Source organism: Dendrobates tinctorius, unplaced genomic scaffold (genome assembly GCF_039654945.1).
Source record: "Dendrobates tinctorius isolate UK_male_01 unplaced genomic scaffold, ASM3965494v1 ptg000147l, whole genome shotgun sequence".
Taxonomy (NCBI): Eukaryota; Metazoa; Chordata; class Amphibia; order Anura; family Dendrobatidae; genus Dendrobates; species Dendrobates tinctorius.
In genome coordinates, this window is record NW_027361814.1 from 14,065,351 (window position 1) to 14,091,824 (window position 26,474).

Below are 26,474 nucleotides of genomic sequence, written 5' to 3' on the forward strand. Positions count from 1 at the left end.
GATTGCATTAGCGGCAGATTGAGCCGCGCAATTGGCGGTATCAAAAGAAGCATCTACTACAAAGTGCGCTGCGTGAATCATCTGGCTGGAGACAGTGGTTGCCTCCAGAGGAAGATTGGTGCCCTGGAATGAAATAATCAGGACTTCTGCCCAAGCGGCCATTGCCTTAGTGACCTAAACTGCCACGAAGGATGGAGAAAAAAAAACCCTTCCTGGTGCTTCCAAATATTGAACGGGCAGGTAGTCAATTTTGATGACCGGAGGGGTTTCTGACTGAGGCACCCTCCGAAACAGATAGACTGTAATCAATCTGTCATGTCGGACGCTGTTCACACCACAGCATCCGGCAGGCAGAGGTAGTTCCACCTCCAGCCACTATAGCCTCAGTGGCGCCGGCCTGATCTTCAGGCTCTCGGGGGTTAATCCTGCTGGAGACCAGGTTGGATGGTTAGTCACGCCCACGGTCTTTAAATAGTCATGCTGGCCTATGGGCGTCGCCGATTATAGCTTGTGTTTCATACCAAGTGGTTCCGGTCTGGAGTGGAAGTGTTCAAGAGAGAGAGATTCATATCTGGGTCCAAGGTTTATTGGGCCTTTTAGGATTTCTGCCATCATTAACCCAGTAGCTTATCGGTTGGAACTTCCCGCGGTGTACAAGATACACAACGTGTTTCACTGGGCTTTATTGAAAAAGGTGGTAGGCTTGGTGGACACGACGCCGATGCCACCTCCAGTCATGGTGGATGGCGAGTTAGAGTTCGAGGTCGCCAAGGTAGTGGACTCTCGAGTAGTACGCCGTACTCTTCAGTATTTGGTGCACTGGCGGGGGTATGGTCCAGAGGAGAGGTCTTGGGTTCCAGCCTCAGACATACATGCGGATCGGCTGGTCAGTTCTTTTCACCGTCGTCATCCGGACAAGCCGGGTCCTATGAGTCTTGAGGGCCCTGGGGTCCCTCGTAGAAGACGGGGTACTGTCATGTCGGACGCTGTTCACACCACAGCATCCGGCAGGCAGAGGTAGTTCCACCTCCAGCCACTATAGCCTCAGTGGCGCCGGCCTGATCTTCAGGCTCTCGGGGGTTAATCCTGCTGGAGACCAGGTTGGATGGTTAGTCACGCCCACGGTCTTTAAATAGTCATGCTGGCCTATGGGCGTCGCCGATTATAGCTTGTGTTTCATACCAAGTGGTTCCGGTCTGGAGTGGAGGTGTTCAAGAGAGAGAGATTCATATCTGGTGTCGTATGATCCGTCGTTGTCCTTTCTCCTTCCCATATTTGTGTTTAGTTGTGCCCTGTTCACATTACTGTTTATTCCTGTGTGTGTGCGGCGCAGTGCAGTTTAAGTTCTCCCTGTCTGTCATTATTTGTGTGGGAGCTTTGGTGGTGACTTCTCACTGGGTGGAGGGTGGAGGGTTAAGTGCAGGGCTGAGCAGGAGATAAGGAAAGGTCGGAGGCTCAGGCATTTGCACCTTCAGCAAAAACCCTGGGTTGAGGGTCAGACAGGGTTTCCCCTAGTAAAGGGACACCACAGGGGCCCCGGGTATTTCAGCCTTAGTTGAACTAAGCCCCCGTGACATTATAATCGGCCCACATTTTTTCAGGAGTCCATGGATCCATTAGATTCCATAACCCGCCAGTTGGCGGCGCTGTCCATACAGGTCTCCGAGTTGAATGGGGCAGTTCAGCAGCAGGGCCTGGTAGTAGCAAAGGTGCAAACGGCATCTGCAGGTATCGGTGCAGAGCCGAAGTTTCCGCTGCCAGAGCGATTTTCAGGCGATCGCAGCAAATTTGTCGTATTTCGGGAGGCCTGCAAATTATACTTCCGCATGCGGCCAATATCCTCAGGTAATGAGGCCCAGCGAGTAGGGCTGGTGTTGTCATTACTGAGTGGTGACCCCCAAGCATGGGCATTTTCCTTACCACCTGACTCTGCTACATTTCATTCGGTCGATAATGTTTTTTCTGCCCTCGGGCTCATTTACGATGACCCTGACCGACTGGCTCTAGCGGAATCTAAAATCCGCGCCCTCCGCCAGGGGGAGCGCTTGGCAGAAGACTATTGTTCGGAATTTCGCCGCTGGGCTGTAGACACACAGTGGAATGACCCAGCACTGCGGAGCCAGTTTATTCATGGGGTATCAGGGAGGGTGAAACAAGCCCTCCTGATGTATGAGACTCCGGCATCATTGGAGTCTGCCATGAGTTTGGTGATACGTATTGATCGCCGTTTTCGTCAGGGGGCACAGGAGACGCTACCTCTGGGGGAAAACAGAGGTGCAGGTGTGGTTGAAGTAGATGAGTCCCCTGAACCTATGCAGATTGCTGGCGTGGCACAGGTTCAGCCTCGCGCTCCGGGAGTCCGGAAGTCCGGAGCATGTTTCTACTGTGGTAAAGGAGGTCATTATGTTAACGTTTGCCCGGTACTACCTAAGAGGGTCACACCGGCGGAAAACTGTTAAGCTCAGAGGGTATGGAGGAGACCCAACTGAGCGTATGCATATCCTCCATGATGGTATCTCAATGTATGCTCCCTGCCAAGGTTATTGTCGCCGGCAGAGAGCTACCTATATCAGTGTTTGTGGATAGCGGTTCTGCCACCAATCTCATAGATGAGGAGTTTGCACACACCGCCGGGTTTAAGATTGAAAAACTTCCTCACCCCATACAGGTGGTGACCATTAATGCTGTTCCCCTCCCTCAAGGGGAGATTACTGAGTTTGTGGCAGAGGTGAAACTCCACATTGGGGTCCTACATTCTGAGTCGGTTACATGTAGGGTCCTCCGTAATCTCCCAGCTCAAATGGTCCTGGGTTTTCCATGGCTGTCCAGGCACAACCCGGTAATTGATTGGAAAACTCAGGACATAGTACAATGGAGTGGTTTCTGCCAAGACAATTGCTTGGCCACATGTGTGTCCGCCGTGACGCCCAGCCTGCCGGAGGCTTTGCAGGATTTCGCGGATGTTTTCTCTGAGAAGGGTTGCTCAGAACTGCCTCCACATAGAGCCTATGACTGTGCTATTAGGTTAAAACCCGGGGCCAAATTACCTAAGGCCAGGATGTTTAATATTTCTGGTCCTGAGAGACAAGCTCTGAAAGACTACATCGCGGAGAGTCTGAGCAAAGGTCACATCCGGCCTTCGTCCTCGCCTGTAGCCGCGGGGTTTTTCTTCATTAAGAAGAAAGATGGGGGGTTACGCCCGTGTCTGGATTTCCGAGAGTTAAACCAGATTACTATCCGTGATCCCTACCCAATGCCGTTGATCCCGGATTTGTTCAACCAGGTAGCGGGGGCAAAATGGTTTTCCAAGCTGGACCTCAGGGGGGCGTATAACCTCATAAGGGTCCATCAGGGGGATGAGTGGAAGACGGCGTTTAACACTCCTGAGGGTCAATTTGAGAGTCTTGTTATGCCGTTTGGGTTGACCACCGCGCCTGCCGTTTTCCAACATTTTATTAATGATGTCTTCGCTCATGTCCTGGGGAGATTTGTGATTGTATACCTGGATGATATCCTCATTTATTCTAGCGATCGGGACACTCATTTGCAGCATGTTAGGCAGGTGTTACAGTTGCTCCGGGAGAACCAGCTCTATGTTAAGCTGGAAAAATGTTTATTTTTTGTCCAGGAGTTGCCCTTTTTGGGATATATTGTGTCCGCAGCTGGTTTTAAAATGGACACCGCTAAGGTGCAAGCGGTGTTGCAATGGGAGAGGCCGGAGAGTCTGAAAGCACTCCAGCGGTTCCTTGGGTTTGCGAATTATTATAGGAAATTTATAAAACACTTTTCGACTGTCGCCAAACCGCTCACGGACATGACAAAAAAGGGTGCCGATCTGGCGAACTGGCCTGAGGTGGCTATACGTGCATTTGAGCGTCTGAAGAATAGTTTTGCTTCAGCCCCCATTCTGGTGCAACCAGACGTGTCTAAACCTTTTGTGGTAGAGGTTGATGCGTCGGAGGTGGGAGTGGGGGCAGTACTGTCTCAAGGCTCGTCCTTGAGCGAGATGCATCCATGCGCCTACTTCTCCAAGAAGTTGTCGCCGGCCGAACGGAATTATGATATTGGCAACAGGGAGTTGTTGGCCATCAAACTGGCTTTTGAGGAATGGCGACACTTCTTGGAGGGGGCGGCTCACCAGGTCACAGTTATCACCGACCATAAGAATCTGCTCTACCTGGAATCGGCCAAGCGTCTGTCTCCTAGGCAGGCTCGCTGGGCATTGTTTTTTACTCGTTTCAATTTTCTTGTGACGTACCGTCCCGGGGCTAAAAACACCAAGGCGGATGCTTTGTCTAGGTGTTTTCCGGGGGGAGAACCTCGGGAAGAGCCGGTACCCATCCTCCAGAAAGGGGTAGTGGTCTCGGCTCTCACGACTGAGGTAGAGGCGGAGATTGCCGAGGCCCAAGAGGAGGTACCACCAGGACTTCCCGCCAACAAATCATTTGTACCCCTGCATCTTCGGCCTAAGGTGTTGAAGGAACACCACGATTCGGTACTGGCTGGTCACCCAGGGGTGAAGGGCACCTTAGAGCTGGTATCGCGTCGTTTCTGGTGGCCCAAAATCCGGCAGGACGTGGTCTCGTACGTGGCAGCTTGCATCACGTGCGCTAGGGCTAAGTCACCCCGAACCCGTCCTGCTGGCACGCTACAGCCTCTGGGGGTACCCAATAGGCCATGGACAGAAATCTCCATGGATTTTATCACTGACTTGCCAGCCTCGGCAGGGAACACGGTCATCCTGGTGGTGGTTGACCGTTTTTCAAAGATGGCGCATTTTGTGGCGTTGTCCTCTTTGCCCAATGCTAAGACGTTGGCTTAGGTATTTGTGAAGGAGGTGGTCAGACTCCACGGAGTACCGTCTGACATAGTATCTGATAGGGGTACGCAATTTGTGGCGAGGTTTTGGAAAGCTTTTTGCTCAAGGTTGGGGATCAAGTTGTCACATTCATCGGCGTTTCATCCACAGTCTAATGGACAAACTGAGCGCATGAACCAAAATCTAGAACAGTATTTACGATGCTTTGTGTCCGACAACCAGGAGGAGTGGTCTACTTTCCTTCCTCTGGCCGAATTCGCATTAAATAATCACCGCCAAGAGTCATCAGGAGAGTCTCCATTCTTTTGTGTGTACGGTCAACATCCTCAGTTTTGTACCTTACGTCAGGGTGACTCCGGGGGTGTCCCGGAGGAGGATCAGCTAGGAGCCCAATTGTCATCAGTCTGGAGGCGGGTGAAACAGCGTTTGTTGAGCATGAGTGCCAGGTACAAACGGGTGGCTGACAGTAGACGCGTGCCAGGTCCGGGCCTGTGTGTGGGTGAATGGGTGTGGTTAGCTACGAAGAACATAAAACTCAAAATCCCTTCTTTAAAACTGGGTCCAAGGTTTATTGGGCCTTTTAGGATTTCTGCCATCATTAACCCAGTAGCTTATCGGTTGGAACTTCCCGCGGTGTACAAGATACACAACGTGTTTCACAGGGCTTTATTGAAAAAGGTGGTAGGCTTGGTGGACACGACGCCGATGCCACCTCCAGTCATGGTGGATGGCGAGTTAGAGTTCGAGGTCGCCAAGGTAGTGGACTCTCGAGTAGTACGCCGTACTCTTCAGTATTTGGTGCACTGGCGGGGGTATGGTCCAGAGGAGAGGTCTTGGGTTCCAGCCTCAGACATACATGCGGATCGGCTGGTCAGTTCTTTTCACCGTCGTCATCCGGACAAGCCGGGTCCTATGAGTCTTGAGGGCCCTGGGGTCCCTCGTAGAAGACGGGGTACTGTCATGTCGGACGCTGTTCACACCACAGCATCCGGCAGGCAGAGGTAGTTCCACCTCCAGCCACTATAGCCTCAGTGGCGCCGGCCTGATCTTCAGGCTCTCGGGGGTTAATCCTGCTGGAGACCAGGTTGGATGGTTAGTCACGCCCACGGTCTTTAAATAGTCATGCTGGCCTATGGGCGTCGCCGATTATAGCTTGTGTTTCATACCAAGTGGTTCCGGTCTGGAGTGGAGGTGTTCAAGAGAGAGAGATTCATATCTGGTGTCGTATGATCCGTCGTTGTCCTTTCTCCTTCCCATATTTGTGTTTAGTTGTGCCCTGTTCACATTACTGTTTATTCCTGTGTGTGTGCGGCGCAGTGCAGTTTAAGTTCTCCCTGTCTGTCATTATTTGTGTGGGAGCTTTGGTGGTGACTTCTCACTGGGTGGAGGGTGGAGGGTTAAGTGCAGGGCTGAGCAGGAGATAAGGAAAGGTCGGAGGCTCAGGCATTTGCACCTTCAGCAAAAACCCTGGGTTGAGGGTCAGACAGGATTTCCCCTAGTAAAGGGACACCACAGGGGCCCCGGGTATTTCAGCCTTAGTTGAACTAAGCCCCCGTGACACAATCCTTCACTAAGTCTGGATCAAAAGGGTATTTAGCCAGAGTATACTTTAGCCCAGTGAGCCACTTATGTGGCCGATTCCTATGTTACTGGATGGCTAGTAAATAATCAGCGCACACGCTTGTTCCTTAAATGAGACAGGGAGTGTTGGAGCGGAAATAATTTCCTCATCCAACTTCAGAATCCTGTTGACTAATTCTATAAGAGAATCAAGCGACTCTTGATCAGTTGGGGGATTCTGAGGGGCTGACGCATCAGATACAAACTCAGAGTCATGCTCACTGTGAACCTCAGGAGAGGGCAAGCGAGAGACAGGAGTCGCTGATGCTGAGGTGCGAACTTGACTAGGGGACGCACTATGTGTCTGCTTTTCCAGAGACCTGACCATCTCCTGGACAAGTATGGCTCCTGACTTAAATAGTCCTCCCATAGGGAGGATAGCCTGGGTCAGAGACTCCCATCGACCGTGACAGGGGCACAGCCCACTCAGGGGTACCAGGCGCAGGAAGCCCATCAGCAGCGCTGCGAGGGGCGTTGGAGTGCAGGTCGGGGCGCAGTTTGGGCGCAGGCCGCACGGTCCGTGCATAATGGACTAGATTGTGCACTGGGTAGGGCAGACTTGCAAGTGGTACACAAGGTTAAAAACGCCGTGTATTTCTTAACAGCCCGTTTAGCCTCCTTCGAGTGATGCATAGCGCTCCAGAAAGGGTTAACGGCAGAGTCTGGCTGCAGCTGCAGAGAATGTGCTGGGAAGGGGTTAAGCTTTAATCTGAGGGCAGATGCAGGAAACCGGTGGCCCTGTGGCGTCACCCGGTATTCGGCTGCTCCTAAAAGGGTTAACTGCAACAGATGGTAGCAGACATGGCCCCCGAGATTAAAATTGTGTGTGTCATTAGGAAAAAGAGGCGCCAAGAGGAGGGGGGTGGCGACAATAGCGCGGGCAGCGCTATTCAAATTGCGGCCTAGTAGGCCGTAAAAGCCGGGGGCTCAATTTTTGGCCTACCCGCGGTAGGCACCGGGGGTGGGGCGGGGCGGCGCTAATGGGCGGTGCTATTGAAATTGCAGTCTAGCAGGCCGGGAAAAGCCAGGGACTAAATTTCTGGGGCCATCTGAAAGCGCTGAGCGCGAGGGGGGCCGTGATGGGGCGCCGGTGCACCGCCGATGACGCTAAGCAGGAGCCGAGCCGGTACCTCAACTCCAGTGCACAAGTCCATTCTTCTCATCCACCTGGGCTGATGTAGCAGAGCTGGAGGAGTTCTTGAAGGGGTGATGCTCGATCGGTCCTCCCTCTGGGTAGGAAGATGGAGAACTTAAAGAGGTATGCTCAATCGGTCCTCCCTCTGGGTAGGGGGACGGAGAGCTCTGGGACTGATTCAGGGCATCCAAAAAAATGCTGTTCGGGTCCTTCTCCATGCACTCCTGTGCTATCTTGTTGCGCTTGCCCTCGTATCTGTTCGACCATAATGGGAACCATCGTCAGAGGAATGAGCCCCATTCATCGCAGGAAAGTGTACGTGAAGGGTTACTCCACATGCTTGCCTGTTGTTGGTTTGGGGGAGAGCGGGCCGTAGAAAGGAACCGTCGCCCCCTTCACTCCGTTAATTAAAAAATAAAAATTTACAGAAAATTCAAAAATAAAATAAAAACGGTGGGGTCTGAAACCAGACCCAAGTGCCTCCTAAGACACTAAGCAAAGAACTGGAGAAATCTCAGCCAGCGAGAGGGTGTGTACTGCAGGGGAGAAGCTATCTTTTTTTCTTGTTTACTTAGTGTCCTCCTAGTGACCAGCAGCATAACACCCATGGTCTCTGTGTCCCCCAATGAGGCGTAGGAGAAATGCCCATATTACCAATTACCTGATCACACACATCAAATCAAAGTGGTGCAATAAACAGGAGGCCACTCATAATCAGTCACGAGAAAGAACTTTCACCTCACTGGTGACTCACACAGAAGGAGGAGTTCATGGAACGCACGCTGAGTATCATGGAACGCACAGTGAGGGCTAATTCAGAGTCCGATAATTCAGACTACACAGCTTCCTGTGTGTGCACACCACCGGAAGCACCTATGTCATCTAGTCTGTGATGTGGGGATATGTGAAGCTCTATCACCTCTGTGGATGTGGTGTGTAGTGGAGTGGTTGTGCTGTTTTCCTCAAATGTAAGGCTCTTATTTCCAATACTGGAGTGATGACAGAGGTCACAGTAGGGACAGATTACTGTCGTCAATGAGTGTGCAGAGTGCGGGGCTGGACACTGGGGCTGGGCGGTGCCAGCTCTGGCTGTGAGATTAGATAAAAAACCATAGAGAGCTGTCAAGTTGGGTAGATCCGTAGGTAAACAAAGTGGGCGCAGGGAATAAAGTGAAATTCAGGAGGAGCGAAAGGCAGAAGCAAAAAAAACAAACTAAATGTAAAGGGGAGTTGTATATCACAATACAGCACAGATTAGCTTAAAAAAATTATTTGGGGGTCAGACGACCTCTTTAACTAAATTGAGAGGCAAAATAAAAAAAATGTTTTATTCTGCCTTTCAGCCATTGTTATACCATGTCCAGCTCAACATAAAAAATTTGGTAAAAGGTCCTCTTAAGATATAACTTGTCACCCACTCACACCTAATTGTCACCACATTGATTAAAAACACCACTCTAATTTCGCCTTCACATTATCTGCTATGGTTCACATACTTTTGCCACTCACAGATATGTGAAACTGAATTTTTTTTTTCCATTTAAAAAATTACAAAGTCTGTTATTTTAAACCATTTGTTTGATTTAGTTTCTTTAATCTACTTTTAGGACATATGGGAATTGTATGTAGTTTCAGGTTAAATGTACGCAGAGTTATGAAAATGTTTTGTGTTCACAAATTTCAAGTACCTCTGTACATCTAGGGAACAAAATATTTAAATTAATGAACAAAAGTTTTGTGAACAAAATCTTTAAGTTAGTTGAAGGACAAACTAACAATGATTCAGGGCAACAAGAGTAGAATTAATTTCTAGCTCACTTTGTGGAAAGCAAATTGTTGCACCCTCACCTGTACTAGCACAGTCTTCACAATGGTGTCAGTTCTGCCTTGCTTTGGCACAACAGGAATCTCATTTCCACAAAATTCTTTAGTGTCTATGGCTTCTGTTTTTACAGAAACATTTACTTCTCCTGAAAATGCATTTAAAAGATAAATAATGAGCATAAAAAACTGCTTTATATCAATAAAAAAAAAGACAATGAATATGCTATAGATGAAGATGGTCTAAGGATTAATGTTTCTCCTTGTGGAGAGCACCATGTTGACATAGGTAGACTTATTGGTCATCCAATGCTCCCCTTGGAATTTAAATATCCAAATTGACTTTTCAGAGAGAAAGAGGACAGGAACTATAGTACCCCCAATTGGAAGAGCCTTGCAACATGTCTTAGGATTAAGATAAGAAGCCAAACCAGAAGCTCAATGTGCAGCTACATGATTCAAGGTGCTTGCCCCTCATCAGCGCAAAACAGAAGTACTGGTTTGGCTGGGGGAGAAGCCTCTGATTGGGGCTTTAAGGTTTAAAATTTTTCCTTGTGGAGAGCATCAACTCAGCATTGGGATACTTATAAGACTCTCTCTCTGAGGAGGCAATTTACATAACTGAAGCTAAAACAAAAATATTTAATATAAAGTATGTGCTCCTCGGTCTGTTTTTTAGATGAGATATGGCTTTTTGTTCATGGAACAGGACTCTTACAGAAAATCCTGGTGCAAAAAAAGCCGTATAGCCTGTTTGGAACCACAACATGTGCTGGATTCTTAGTCATGGCAACTTTTTGGCTGGCTTAGCAGCATACTTGTGCCCTTGTCTGTTTACCATGAAAGTGGAAGTCCATCATCCTAAGCCAGCCTTTTAAAACAACCTCTTTAAAGTAAGACGTAAGACTCAGTGGCTCATTTCCTGACCCTAAATCAACAGCCTTTGTGTTTCAGTCAAGAGACCCTCGGTGATTAAACCTGGACATGTGCAACTGGCCTAGTGCCACTAGTAACTTTATTGGAATTTAAAGCACTACTCCAGTGTTTTTTTCCAGTGGTGCTACTAATCTGAGGTCCCTGACCTTAAGTGTTAAACTTTTCCACCACCGTCTTCACCTTTTATAGGCGCCGCTTCGGTCACATGGTGGCATCTTGTGACTACTACTTGTATCTGCCCTGAAATCAGAGGTAACGGTCACAAGCGTTCTCATAGACTTACATTGAAAAGTGACCTCTGGAGCGATCTGGCAGGTCACAAACTGCTGAAAAGTGACCGATGGAAGCAACGGCAATGGAAGGTGAAGACTGCGACGGGTAAGTATAATACTCGAGTCAGGGACCTTAGATTAGAAGCACCACTCCAGATCTGCAATAAAAAAAATGCTGGGGTGGTTCAATAAGTTCAGATCAAAAGAGTGAGGGCTCAGGTGTTGTAGCCATGGGATAGGTGGGGATCTACAGTTGCACTGCAATCATAAGACAGCGAGGTCCCATCATACCCAGTTTGGAGGCTTTCAGGTTCCAGGAGAAGGTTTTGCTCTCATCCGCACATACACAGCTGCTATAATCACAGTCAGCGCAATGTGTCTCTTCTAACTCATCGGTGGTCTGCAGGGTAATGCGCACCTGACAAATAAAGGGATAAAACAGTAAAAATATGACATACTATAAATCCTAGCTAAATATGTATCTATAATTTTTTACACATGTAAAATCTAGATGTCATTTGCTTTTAATAGATGTCTTTTTTAGGTAGGGTTGAGTTCTCCCGGGAAAGGAGCCTCCAGTGGTCCTGCCAAAATCAGGTACATTACTGGCGGGTCTTCATCTTTTCAAGGATGGTTAATTGCAATTAATATAGCAGTTGTTATTGGCTACATGGCCTGGGTTTACAACAATTGGAATGACTGGAATATGTTACATGTAAGGGGAGAGAATTATGTCCTTGGCTCATCAGTCTAACGATGGCTCCATAATCTTTTGATAGGTTAATCCTTTAAGGACTAGGGGATTTTTCATTTATACCTCTTCATTTTTTCTTTGTCTTCTTTCAAGATTCAAAATGTATTAATTTTTCTGTTGGCATTGACATATGAGGGGCTTTTTTTATGGCCCAAGTTGTAATTTTCAGTGGCATCGTTTATTTTACCATATAATGTACTGAAACATGGAAAAAAAATCCAATTAGGATGAAATGGAGAAAAAATGCAAATCTGCCATTTTTAAGGAGGTTTGTGTTTGTTTGTTTTTACTGCGTGATAAAAATGACTTGGAAACATAATTGAACCAGGTCAGTCTGATGATGGGGACACCAAATATGAATCTATATATTTCTATTTAAGTGATGAAAAAAAATTCAGAATATTGCAATTTTTTTTTTTGCTGCCATTTTCCTAGACACTTATTTTTTTCTGTTGCTGGAGCTGATTGAGGGCTTTTTACATAGTGAGCTGATATTTTTATGGTTTTATGGGTACCACTTTTTTTTTTGTTTAAATAAGATGCTTTGCCTATTATTAAATTTTTGGTGAAGGAACGGTGACCAAAAAACACAATTCTGGCACTTAGTTTTTCTTTTCTTTTTACAGTGCTTACCGACCAGGTTAATTAATAGATTTGTATGACTTTTTTATTTTTTTTTTAATTTCTTTATTTTTCAGGGGGTTGATGTGAACTTTAATTTTGTTTTTTTTTTAGATTTTTATAAACTTTTTTCTTTTTTTTACCTTTTACCTTTTTTTTAGTCTCCTTAGGGGATTCAAACTTCCAGTCGTTTTCGGGCATATTATATAATATTTATATATTACATATATTTTATAGTATTTATATATTATATTGTATATGTAGTGAAAATCTTGGTCTCCTATGGAGCTTAGACTACGGCCGGGGTCACACTAGCGATGAATACAGATAAGTGCTATGCGATAAAACATTGCATAGTCCTCGGACCAGTATTCATCTATGGGACAGCTCCAATCACCGTTTTTTTTCTCAACCGTTTTCAACGTGCAAGTGGAATCGCAGCATGTTGTGATTGTCATTGAAACACGGCCGAGTCTCGGCTCACGTGCATTCATACAAGCATATGGGTGCGAGCAAGAGAGCGCATGTCACTTGGATATCATCCGAGTGCTGTGCGATACATGCTGACCCCGGCAGTGGAGGAGATGGAGAAAATACTCCGCTGTGCTCCGATCCTCTCTGTGCGAGAGGCTCGAAGCACAGTCGCATGACACCCGGCTCCCGCTCGCAGCAGAGCAGGAGCCGAGTCATTAGCATATTTAATCCGATACTCTCGCATCGGATGCCATACACAAGTGTGACCCCGACCTATAGCTGAGCCTCCCAGTTGGACCGAGTTGATAGCAATGGGGGCCATAAGCAGACCTCCATCTGTCATAGATACCCATCAATCCCCCACAATTGTGTCATGGGGGGGCCGATGGGAGCTGATTTGTGTGAGAAATGTCACTTGATTAATTTAAATGCAGATGTCATAGATTTACAACTGCATTTGAATGGCTATGAAGACAGGTGCGGGCTATTTAATATAGCCGATATCTGCCATGTCTAGAGAAAGTTCTGCTCCTGAGCCCCCTCCACACGTGAGGAACTTTCACAGGACATGAATACAGCATATATTTGCAGAAAGGGGTTAAGTTGGTACGTCAATTATCAATCTAACATAGTTGCATAGTTAAAATGGTTGAAAAAAGACAAACGGCCATCAAGTTCAGCCGAGGGATGAGAAATGATGAAAGGACTGGGATATATGCAGTATGTACAAAAATAATGCATGATCCAGTGTGGCAAAAAGAGCGAATCGTACAATCCAGTGGATCAACTGGACCAAACTTTCAGAAAAAAACATCACTCGTTTAAATAATTATTTATGTTATTTTCTTCCAAAAAAGGCATCTAAACCTTGCTCTGATTGGCTCCTGAGGAAGAAAACAGACACTGACAAAACAAAATGAAATGCTTTTATTAAGGTAGAACTGGTCTAATTTGGTAGCAGAGTATATAAAAAATGTCCATAAGGTTCAGCAGCTACCAAGATCTGTCACCTATACTGTAGTTTGTTGAGAAGCTTTGGAGAGGGACGGAAGTGGATACAAAATAGGGCAATACTGCCTGGTAAAGGATAAATATAAGTGATGGTAGTGCTCACCTGAAGTAGCAGGCATAACTCCTAGAAAAGCGAGGAAAGCTGCTGCCCTGAGGCTGGATGAAGTGCCTTGGGACCGGCACATTTCTCAAACTATAAAAGTCAAGTGTGACACATTTATTTTTTATATGTTGAGAAAGGCGCAGGTCTGATGCAGAAACGTATTGGTGTTGATAAAAACTTTTGGAATCCCAAGGCTCTCCATTCCCACAACACAGCCCAGCTAACATTGACAGATTCCTTTTTTACCTATTGCCGTTTAGCTCACAAATAATCGAATATCCTCTATTAATTATAATGAGATTAGTGAAAATCAGAAAAACAAATGGGATTTTGTTCTGTGCAGCTGAAGTAGAAGGCGGTTGGATGCTCAGAATCATTTCTTTAACTCTTTCTCTAAAGTATGACACTATATTTTGGGCACTATATCCAGACCTGTCTTTGACATGATTAACCACTTTTAAGAGAACAAGTTATACCTTATACATCGTCACATTAATTACCTTTATACATTGTTTCAGGTAGTTAAAGACTAAAGCTTTCAGGGTAAAGGTCTCTCCTCGAACAACAGAGTATGGGAGGGTAAGATCCACAAAGAATGGTTGGAAGACTCGTAGGGATGATGAAGGAGAAAGTCCAAATCCACTGGGTCCCATACAAATGGCTCCTGCTTTCCAGTCAGTGATGGTATCTGGAGCTTTATGGTGGATTTCAGTTCTGCCAGAATCTCTAGATAAAACAAGAATATAAATAGATTTGTGCAGTAATATTTTAGGAATTGTTTAAAAAAAGTTTCCTTGCAGAAATTCAGAAGACATATAACTGGTGTATTATCCTGATCAGTGGGTGTCCGACTGCCAGGAGTCAGTGTTCTGCATTATGAGTAGATGAAGGCTGTAAAGGTGCAGAAGGGGTTTTTATTGGTTGTGTCACATCCAGATAAACTAGGTGTATTACTATTGTTAGACATATTGCTATGCGCCATATGCTGGCCAATATTGGTTCATCATTATATCTGTACTTCTAATTCAGGGTATGTGCACACATTGTGGATTCGTGTGCAGAATTTTCTGCGCGGAATATGCTTTTTTTGTCAGAATCCGCAGGTCAAAATCCACACGTTTTTTATGCGGATTTCCTGCGGATTTATTGCGGATTTAGAGCGGATTTGGCATGCGTTTTTACACCTGCGGATTCCTATAATGGAATGGGTGTAAAAACGCTGCGGAATCCGACATGCTGCGGAAAAAAACATGTGCATGTGCACATCTTTTTTTTTTTTTTTCCCATAGAATAGCATTATACTGTAAATCACTTGTGGATCTGCAGCGGAACCGCAGGGGCAAATCCGCAACGTGTGCCCATACCCTTAGTATTCATATGGGTGTGTCTTCACTGCAGTTCACTTGCTCTCAGCAGCCATTTTCTTTTATTCATGCTGTGAGACAAGACACACATTTACTGGTCTTATGAAGGCATCAATTTCTGACCACCACCAAACATCAGCAGACAACTGCAACCTGTGCCAGCGACTTCAGAGAAAGTTACTGTATTGTACCCACAAGTATTGTGCTCTATTCAGGTTCTAATTAACCAAGATTTGAATTCTACCAAGACTGTGGTTCTGCATTCAAGTCTACGGACATTGAGCATACAAATGGTCCTGTCTGCTCCCCATCTAGGAAACGGAGGTAAGGATTCTCACAGCCCCTTTATCACTCAGCTAAACCTCCATTTGCCTTATGTGGAGACAGAACAGTTTCCTTATCTTGTCAATACCTGATATATTATTAAAAGTAGTTTTTCATAAAGACTTTAGTATAAAACTATAAAACTTACCCAGTAGCCACAAGTTCCCAAATCCAGGTTTCGGGGAAATATATTCGTAATTTTTCAATTTCTTTTGGCTCTCGTGAATTTATGACGTTATCTTCCCCATCATGTGCACTATCAAGTTCATCAGAGTCTTAGAAAAACATACACACAAGGATAAAAAAGCATATGAAAAATAGCTAAAAATAACATTTCACACCACATCCTACAGAACAATATATAGAAACAGATGTAGGTGAGTCATTTTATTAAGGATTATTGCTCTAGGACATCAGGCTGAATATTTATTTTTCTTGGTTCCTGTGTCATGATTTGTAGTTTTGCCCTGTCCTGTATTTTGTATAATATGTCATTTAACTTTTCTCTGGTTGTAGTTGCTGTAAATTAACCATGTCTCCTGATCCCAGGAGCCCTGACAATACATTCTTCTTTTAAGATCCGTTGTGATTTGAGTGTGGATGTGGAAGGAGTCACGAACTGAGTTGAGGCCAGCTTGTGACGTCCGTGGGATTGTGTGGAATCCTGTGGACTATTGCAAGGATTATTGTTATCGTATCTGGCACAAGGACTATCGTGAGGTGCCCGGATTTGTTTCCATTGTGTGGACTTCTCATGGACTCCAAGAACATTAAGGATATTTGATGTTGTATGCTCCCTGCCTTAATAAATCTCGTTGGATCGTCCCTCGGCCTGTTGTCCCTTCTTGCTCTGTCGTATACCCCGTCACATCCTGTACTGCTCATAGTGGAGATGCCACTTTCTCCGCCATTGGCTTCTCTTAGTTTCCACCAGGAAAGATGCTGCTTGACCATAATTGCAGTAATGATCAGTATTCACAGACCCCTGGCTATTGACAGGTATCTATAGAGACACTACACATATGTGAGAAGAACTAGACAAAGATAGGTTCTCAGCCGGGATAAAGTTTGGGTGTAAGGCAATAGGGGCAGTTGCCCCCGTAGACCACATGGCCAGTATGTTTAATCGCTATATATTGAACTACATGAAAAAATGTAGCCCTAATTCAGACCCCACTGTATATCTACATTACTCAATCCTTAGCTTTACTCCTGTGTCAGCTCACCCATAAGGTACTAAATATTCAGCATCAGGACATCTGGAGTTGAAAAGTAGTCAGGAGCGAGGAGGATAAGATTGTCAAGAAATAATCCCTACAGTATGGATTTAGGTGTCTGGTCTGGTATCTCCATTAATTTACACTGTCATCTAGGGTCAGAATTGAGTTAGGGATTTAGTCTGTGGTCTTAAAGGGAATCTCTCATCAAGTTTTGGTTACGTAATCTGAGCACGCCATGATGTAGGGGCGTAAAATCTGATTGCAGGGATGTTTCACTTATTACTCTGGTGTTTTGCTGTTTTAATAAATTCTGTGTTTTATCAGTTGTAGATTATCTCTAGAGTACTAGGCGCATGCCTCCTGATCCAACCATGCCCCCCCACTACTGATTAGTAAGTTTCCGCCAATATACAGTGAACACAGAAAGCTGTCAATCAGTGCTGTGGGCGGGGTAACACACAGCTCAGCATTCCGAGCACTGCTAAATTTAGACCAGATAAAACTGTGATTGAATCATAACTGTTGCACTATGTGATATAGTTCAGGAATTAGGGTTTCTGTCTCTAAAGTTTGCTTTTGTCAGTTTACGTAGCAAAAAACTGCTAACACATTCCCTTTAATTAAGTTAAGGTGTAGTATGGGGTCAAAATGTATTTAGGAGTATGGTCTTGCGTCTGAAATAATTTTCGGTCTGAGGTCTGAATATATTTGGGTGTATGAATCTATTTGTATTCCCATAAAGGCTGTGGATGTCTACAGAAGTAATGGATTAAGGATGTTCTAGCAGAAAACTCTTCAGTGGTCAGGAGAAGTTATAATAGTGGTCTGGACCAGAAGGAGAAGAAAGGTAAAGAGTAAAACTTCATTCAAAGAAGACATGTCCTGTGAGTCAACGGATTGAAAGAGGATAAGTCATCTTTCCTGACGTGTCTTAGCAATTCTTTGTATAGTATTACTAATGAGTTAACAAGCACCAATGACTTGTACAGCATCTTTACAGAATTTTCTGTTGGAATCGCCCTCTGTTATTCTTCCTGGAATCACATGAATGAAGCTTGGCCTACATGGAGACCATGTACTGAAAGAAATTACTTTTAGCTACCAAACTACGACTTCAGAAAAATGCAAACAAATTGCTGCTCCAATTTTTGCTTTTTTTCCGAAAAGTTTGATTTTGGCGCGCACGGCGCACCGTCAAAAGTGCGCAGCGCAGGTCAAAGCGCAACTAGCGCACGGCCTGCGCACGATCTGCGCACCCTATGCTAAAGATAGGGTGCGCCGTTCGCAGGCGCCGCTGTGCGCTAGGAGGCGGCGCTACAAGCAAGGGGCGGGCACGCCGGACAGAGAGCCGGCTCGGGGGCGGAGCTACCCCCGGCCGTGCGTGCGCTTAAAAAGCACTAATGTGAAACCAGCCTTAGGCAGGAAAGATTCACTCCACACTTTGAATTGTTCAGTGTTGAAACATTTTTATTATCCGTGAAGGCAAGCATAAACAAGGCTGCTGTGAAAATGTGTGACAAAGTTAGACGTTTCGACGGCGCCAGGGTCTCTTTATCACTAAGTTGTTTGGTTGTTGTGAGCAAAGGAATATTATGTCTCAAGAAGGAAAGACTTCTTAGAGGGTGTGCTGTCTTGGCTTCACGTGGCGCTCCCGCGCCTTTACGGCTGTTTGGCAAAGCAACCTTGTTTATGTTTGCCTTCACGAATAATAAAATGTTTCCGCTACGAACAATTCCGAGTGAGCGGAGAATCTTTCTTGCCTTGGTCCACGGGTCACGTACCACATTCTACCACCACCTCAAAACACGACAATCTCCTAATATCTAGGGATGGAATTTTTACAGAATTATACAAATAGTGGTGATCTGGTTGCTATGGGGGCCAGTCAGGTTCTCTTTAATGGAGTGGTGAAGAGTGTAGACAAATACAACTAACTTGATGTAACACGTTGTACATCAATATTTTTCTACCTCTTTGTTCCTCCTACATTTCAATCCTGAACTTACCCCTGGTTATCAGGATGTCAACATCTATAATAAAGAAGAATGCTTCCATTCATTGACAGCAAAGAGAAATCTTGAAACTGGTTAAAAGGTTAATTTATATTTTAGAATAATCAATAAAATGTATTACTGTATAATAATAGTAAGAACAAACATATAGCCTCCATTTCTTCTTTAATTTCATTATAAAGGTTTTGCTCAGAAAATCATAACTATAGTGAACTTACCTTCTAAATCTACCATTGTCCTCATGATATATGAATGTTCTTCATCACATTGTGGAGACTTCCTAATATCTGCACTTGTAACTATTTTTAAGCTTAGAGCCTATGAGGAAATCCAAATTAATGTGAATTCATCAAAAATGTGAAAATGTTTTTTAAGCAATGTAGTTACTCTTTGGATGCAAATTTATTTTAATACTTATAGGAGTATTCCAATCTCCAAGATCCTATCCCAATAAGTAGTAGGTGTAATGATAATAATAATGTTAGCAAATTCCTCCAATTTCAAATGTAGTATAGTTCTTCTGATTCACTATGTCTCTTTCCTCATGTGCAGGGCATTGCAGGACCTTAGGTATCCATGGTGATGAACTGACAGGTAGCTAGTTGCTAGTGGTCGTAACCATGGATTCCTAAGGTCCTGCAATGCCTGCACAGAAGGAAAGAGACAGCAAATCAGAAAAACTATACTACATTCCTAATTGGAGGTATTTGCTGATATTATTATTATATGTACTACATATTGGGATAGGATCTTGTTGATGGGAATACCCCTTTAAAAGTCATTCAAAGTGCACTCAAAATTGTATTAAAGCTCCACTTCAGCATATTTTTTTTATTATTACAGAGCTGGAGTCATGCAACTAATCTAAGTTCCCTGTTCTTACTCATTCTCCCCAACCACCATCTTCATCTTTTATCAGCGCTGCTCCTGAGTGTCTCCCTCAGTTTGTGACCTGTCAGATCACTCCAGAGTTTGTTGGGCAATCCACAAGTCACAACTCAATGTAAGTCTATGAGAGACGGAACAATGCTGAAACGAGGCTCTCATAGACTTGCATTGAGAGCTTGTGACCATCCCCGCTGACTTCCTTCCCATCAGTCAGAAATTTGCACACAAGATGGCAGATCGGGACAAGAGCAGTTGAAGACAGAGGCTGGTAAGTGTAAAACTAGGGGCAGGGAACCTAGACTAGTAGCACCACTCCAGCGCTGAGATAAAAAAAATGCTGGAGTGGTGCTTTAAGAAAGGATTATAGTGAAGGAGCATGCACAATGGTAGGTTTTCTAAATGCATACAGTATATAGAAGATTCTGCTTCTAAATAGTAACATGGTTCCTGCTATGAGCTACACATATGAGACAGTGTGTTCTGCTTCATCTATTAGATTCCAGTAGGAAAAGCGGCACAGTTCAATCACATTACAACCTCCAGTGTTAGATATAGGAGAAGCTCTGGATAAGGTAGGATGCTCTGTCTCCTACAGAGATAAGATGCCAACTGCAAGGATACTGGCTGATTCTTGCTGCTGTTTTTAAGCAGAATCTGCTATGAAATGTATTTAATTAAAATTATGATTATTATAAGGTCTCACTCACACTAGCATATAACATAGCTGAGTGCTGTCTGATGTTTTATCTGATAGCAGAGACCTATGTTATATACCACCCTGTCTCTGTTGGAGTCCCCCAAGGCTCTGTTCTAGGACCCCTACTCTTCTCAATCTATACACTTGGCCTGGGGCAACTCATAAAGTCCCATGGATTCCAGTACCTCCTGTATGTCGATGATACTCAGATCTACCTCTCTGGCCCAGACGTCACCTCTCTGCTGTCCAGAATCCCAGAGTGTCTATCAGCCATATCCTCCTTCTTCTCTCGCTTCCTCAAACTCAATGTGGACAAATCTGAAGTGATCATGTTTCCCCCATCTCACAGATCTTCCTTATCCAACCTATCTATAACAATTGACAACATCACGCTTTCTTCCATAGCAGAGGTCTGCTGCCTCGGAGTAACCCTTAACTCTGCCCTGTCCTTCAAACCACACATCCAAGCTCTCTCCACCTCCTGTCGCCTCCAGCTCAAAAATATTTCCAGAATCCGTCCCTTCCTCAACCCTCATTCTACTAAAATGCTTGTACATGCCCTCATCATCTCCCGCCTCGACTATAGCAACATCTTTTTCTGTGGCCTCCCTGCTAACACCCTCGCACCTCTCCAGTCCATCCTTAACTCTGCCGCCCGACTAATTCATCTCTCTCCTTGCTACTCCTCCACTTCTCCCCTCTGCAAATCTCTTCACTGGCTCCCATTCCCTCAGCATATCCAATTCAAATTACTAATACTGACCTACAAGGTCATCTATAACCTGTCTCCACCATATATCTCCCGATATCTTCCCTCACGTAATCTCCAATCCTCTCAAGACATCCTTCTCTCCTCCACACTTATTTGCTCCTCACCCAAACGCCTCCAAGACTTCTCCCAAATAGCCCCCATCCTCTGGAATTCTTTGCCCCAACACGTCCGACTATCAACCACAATCGGATCATTCAGACAGAACCTGAAAACCCATCTCTTCAGGAAAGCTTACAGCCTGCAATGACCCCGCTGCCTCCTCACCACTACTGGAGCTTCAGTCTCACCATCACTGGAGCTGCTGCAACCCCCCAACCTACTGTCTCCTTCCCCACCATCCTGTAGAATGTAAGCCTGAAAGGGCAGAGTCCTCTCTCCCCTATATATCAGTCTGTGATTGTTTGTTTACTGTAAGTGATATCTGTACTTTGTATGTAACCCCTTCTCTTGTACAGCACCAAGGAATCAATGGTGCTATATAAAATAATAATAATATACTATGGGGCAGTGCAGAGCTGCAATTTTTTTTTCATGCTGATTCGGCAGGAGAAAACAATTGTGTGGCACCCCTGAGGGTTCAGTCACCACAGAGGTACTGCACCACCTCCTGAGGTATAGTATCCCACTGCCCAGTTAAGATGGGGACACCTGACCAGACTCCAGCACCTGCACCCAGCACGGAAACCTTAGAACAGCAGAGAACCCTCTATGGCACCTGCTTGGTTCATGAAGGGTGCTGGGAGGTGGGTGGAGCTTAGCTGGCACTAAAGAGGAGAAAGCTGACAGGAAGTTAGAGCAGCAGATCCCCAGAGAGGGATGGAGTGAGAAGACGTATTTGCAGCAGCCTCCTGTGAGCTGGAGCTGCTGGTAAGGAAAGGAAGAGAAAGATCAGTTCTTCAGAAGAAAGATAGAAAAGGATGGGACATGAGGAGGAGAGAGCTGGGGACTAGGCTAGAGCAGATCCCTTCCCTAAGTTTATGCACCAAAGGCCGGGCGCCGGTATCCGAGGCTGTGTGAATGCTAATGGCTCTACAGCAGAAACTGGAGGAATAGAAGTTGTGACCACTTTATTCCCACCTAAGATTCGACAACACAGCAGTAATGTGTGTGAGCCGAGACATGATTGTAAGGAGTCCCTGAAGTAGGCTACAACTGTCTGTCATGCTGGTGGAGTTCTAAGTAACAGCAAGAAAGAGGAACTTAAGTGTAATTCATAACTGCAAGTACTTCAGATTAGCACTAGTAAGGAGACGTTCAGAAAGGGCACACGGAAGGGAGTGCTGGAAGGGTGTACTCCAGCTACCTGGGAGTTGGCTGAGCCCCTCACCCGGAGGACACGGCACTGAAGCGGGCACCTGTCTATGCCAGAAACATGAGTAAACTTTGGAACTGCATTCAGCTGTGTCTCTGCCTTCTTCCTGCGTCACCTACTCAGCACTGCTACATCTCTGTGCCTAAACACTACACCATCTACCTCAACACCTACTACCACAGCCTTGGGACTACAGCTCTGCCTGTGGAGAGCTATTACATCTCTGCTGCATCCCACCATCTGTCCCAGAGGATCTGCACTGCAGCGCTGGTCCCCTTCTGGCCAGATACCACAGGTGGCGTTACAAACTTATCTACACATAAACTTTATTCCACCTATTTTACATGGACACCCAGGGCCATGGACCGGGTCACTGCCACCATGACACATCCCCTTTAAGAGATCGGCCCGGTGCCGAGTAAGAACCCCACTTGCCCTGGGGGTGATCCAATTGCAGCATCCAATAATCGGACAATGCGCACCCATACAAGTCTATGGGTGAGTGTGAAACATTGGACTGCACTGGAATGTCATCAGAGCGCAGTCAGAGTACTGCGAACACTGAGACAATGGAGAAGATGGAGAAATTAAGTTCTCCGTCATCTCTGCACCTGTGATACAGTCACACTAAGGGGACACTCGGAACAAACACTGATAGAGTTTGAGCCAAATGTCAATAGTCGCTCCTGTTAAAGGCACATGATAGCTGATAAAATCAGCCATCATGTTCAGGGAAATATGCGGGCTTGAGGCTGTAATAGGAGCACTGTTTGTGGTCATTTGAAAGCACTAAAAAGGACGACTACAAGTAGGCTTGGCATTAGCTACTCTATTTTCCAGATACCTGGTCATTACCCTTTAACCCCTTTATGGGGATCTGGACTTAACAGAGACCCCCAGGTTGGAGCTATGAAGTTAGCTGCCATTCTGTGGTGCCAGTTGGGAAGAATTATTGTCTGGGAGCCAGGTCAGAACCAGGAGGTCAGTAAAGGGACAAAATCACAAGGCAAAAGAGTAGTCAAAAACAAGCCGCTGTCAAAAGCAGGAATTTCTACAGGGAGACAAAGCAGGACACAGAGAAGTTTTTTTTGCAGCAAGTCAAATTAAAACTGGCAGTGGAAAGCAGGATTTCAGGAGCTTAAATAGCTTGCAGACCAATCCAGGCCACTCAGGAGGAAGCAAACACTAATAAGTTAACTCATGATCTCCCAGTATGGTGTCTCAATGGTTAGCACTACAGCTTTGCAGCGCTGGGGTCCTGGGTTCAAATACCACCAAGGACAACATCTGCTAGGAGTGTGTATGTTCTCCCCGTGTTTGCGTGGGTTTCCTCCAGGTTCTCCGGTTTCCTTCCACATTCCAAAGACATACTGATAGTGAATCTAGATTATGAGTCCCAATGGAGACAGCGATGATTATGAAATATGATAGCGCTATATAAGCAAAGCATAATAAACATATAAAATAAGTACCATAAGTAAATACAGAAAGAATAGCACCAGAATACACAAAACTAGAATAATCTCCTTGCATCACCCGTAACAAGGTCGTAGTGCCACCTGGCGACAGAAGTAGAGATAGGAAGAGCAAGCACTGACACAGAGGCATACTATATCACATGTAGTATTATAAAATTATTTCCCATAATGAGTACTTATTCTTGGAAGATTGACCTTAATTATCAAGTTGTATGAATGCACCATATTGCAGCAGATGGAGTGACTCAGTGAGACTCTGTACAGCTTGTCTGTCATATTCATGAGGATTGAGGACCAATATTGAGCTCTCATTTCTTAAAAGCATTGGCTCACTTTGTACACTTGAGCTTGGGGTTTTTTTTTTTTGGAATATAGTTTCTTTCACCTATAACAGTGCTTGCAATTATTTTTCGCTTGAAAATTGAAGTGATCTTTCAATAGTCTGCAATCACAACTACAGGGCCGGCCCGAACGTATAGGCGAACTAGGCGGCCGCCTAGGGCGCTGACCCAAAGGGGGCGCCAGAGAAAAAATAAAAAAAATTGTAAAAAATCTTTTCAAAAGGCAAAAAGTTTTAGGGATGGAAAGAAAAGTGTACATAAATTTTTTTTTACCATAAATTTAAAAGAAAAACCGTTGAGCTTCAATTTACGCACAGAAAGGAGGCGCCAAACTACGGACGTGAGTCGTTTGCATCGCCTGCTGACAGGTGTTTGATCCCGCACGTTTATTTTGCTCCTAAGTTTTCAAATGTTGGCAAAGCAAAGCAAACAACCAAAAATGCACACTTAGCACACACTACACTAAGGGGGCGCCCGAGAGAAAAAAATACGTATACTTAACCCTCCGTCAGGAACAATGGATCTGACAGGCGCAGCTCTTCTACTTTCATTTCTCCCTTCTCACCAGATTTTCAGGAAACCCCCTCCCTCTAGATAGTCTCCTGGCTCTAGCTGCTGTGTGAAACCTGATACCACAGTTGGTCTGCAGAGCAGAGCTTCAGGAAGGAAGATATAGCTGTGTGCTGGCTTCTCAGGCTCATTGGTCCCGAACACATCACACTTTATAAGGTTGGTATTTAATGTTTTTAGTCATTACTATTGTTTCTTTAGCTTGTTTTATGAATGGATAGAGGAAGGTTTGTGGATATATTTCATATAAATAAGGCAGATTTTCTTACAAATGAAAGTATGCTTCTCATGCACATTGTTCTCTAATGCATATTCTCTTTCTTGCTTCAGATTACTTTTATGTTGAGTAAATGGGTTTGTTTTGCACCTGATAATGTGTAGTCTCTTTTATTACATCCCAACGAAGTAAAAGACATCAATGCCATAGAGCTGTGGTGAACTGCAGGCAATGTCAAGACGTGTTCCAGAAGATTCATCACCAAAAGACGTTCTTGAACTTTTGCTTAAATCTGACTTGAAAGAAAGTGTCCCCAACCTGGTGGTGGCTCTAAGAATTCTTTTGACTCTGCCTGTGTCCGTGGCCTCAGGAGAGAGAAGCTTCTCAAAACTAAAGCTAATTAAAACATATTTAAGGGCAAATATGACGCAAGAGAGATTGGTTGGGTTGGCAACAATTTCGATAGAATCTGAAGTTGCTAAACAAATTAATCTCGGTGACTTAGTGTCATCCTTTTCAAAAAAAAAATGCAAGGAAACAAACATTTTAATTACCTATGTTCGTTTTTGTTTTGTGTTATTGATTACTTTGTATATATTTGTCCTATACAACTTCTCAGAAGATTAAAGAGTTAGGAGAGAGTTAATTAATCATTGTTGTTGTGGTTTATTTTGCTCCTAAATTTATATCCCAAGTTTTCATCTACTGCCAAGAATAGTAGGGGCGCAACAAAATAGTTTCACCTAGGGCGCCGTAATCTCTCGGGCCGGCCCTGCATAACTACAACACTTTCCTGCTTTAGATCTGTAAAATATGTGTTGTCTATTAGAGAGTTGTGGACAGTATAACTATGGCATGCACTATTTTAGGGGCAAGGTTTTCTTTTGACTCCATAATTCTTTTTGGTCCTTTCACTGTGCTTTTAGATATGTATAAAGAAAGACACTTTTATGAAATGTAGCTTTCCTCGTATAATGTTTTACCTTAAATACACTGTATACATCCACACTGCCACTATTTTCCTGGCTACTGATGTCTTCAGAAAAGAAGGGAGGTGAGTCAATAAGTATTCCATATTCACATCCAGATTCATGTTCCTGGATACGATAGTCATACCCTCCAGGATGAATGGAGGCGAAGAGGTCAAAAACCTTTTAAAAAATGTAAAGAAAATGTTAGTAGTTTGGACATAAACAACATCTTGAATAGAATCCTAGTGCACAACCACGTGTCTACTTGTCTTCTTGTATTGCCATTTCTTGTAGTGTAGAAAAACGGCTCCTGGAATACTTTGGAGAAATGGATGTATGACTTGTTCTACGATCAAATTATTGTAATGACCAAATCAAAGTGATAGAATACCTACAATGAAGATTAGAGGGGTCTACGGCTACTGTGCATTATGTCACCAGTTACTATAATACTGAGGGTAGGACCGGAGTGAAGTTCCTTTCTGAAGGCCTCTTCATGGTGCCTTTGTGGTCTTCAGAAAGAACTATCTCTGGCTATAGTTGTGTCCGGGACAAAAGCGTAATCAACTGCTGAAGAGGATAGACATCTAGTGCCGTCTTTCTATTCACCATGATAGTCTTGCTCTGCACCATGATAGTCTTTAAGGGTGGTGGTGTGGAGTCAATGGATCACCAGTAGCCAGACTGGTTTGAAGTCCAATGTCATGTAAATGCCTCCTAATCTCCCCTCTGTCCTGTATGA

General features: G+C 44.8%; 1 protein-coding gene across 2 annotated transcripts in view; it reads right to left on the reverse strand.

Annotated features, from left to right (window-relative positions):
- Positions 1–26,474, reverse strand: part of LOC141049743 (alpha-2-macroglobulin-like) — a 434,279-nt gene that overhangs the window by 88,528 nt on the left and 319,277 nt on the right. For both annotated transcript variants that reach the window (XM_073546469.1, XM_073546468.1), the window contains exons 16-21: positions 25,745–25,912; positions 18,705–18,804; positions 15,403–15,529; positions 14,067–14,292; positions 10,895–11,021; positions 9,423–9,544 (exon numbers count right to left, since the gene is read on the reverse strand). In XM_073546469.1, the coding sequence (XP_073402570.1) occupies positions 9,423–9,544; positions 10,895–11,021; positions 14,067–14,292; positions 15,403–15,529; positions 18,705–18,804; positions 25,745–25,912 (870 nt within the window). The remainder of the gene's footprint in view (positions 1–9,422; positions 9,545–10,894; positions 11,022–14,066; positions 14,293–15,402; positions 15,530–18,704; positions 18,805–25,744; positions 25,913–26,474) is intronic.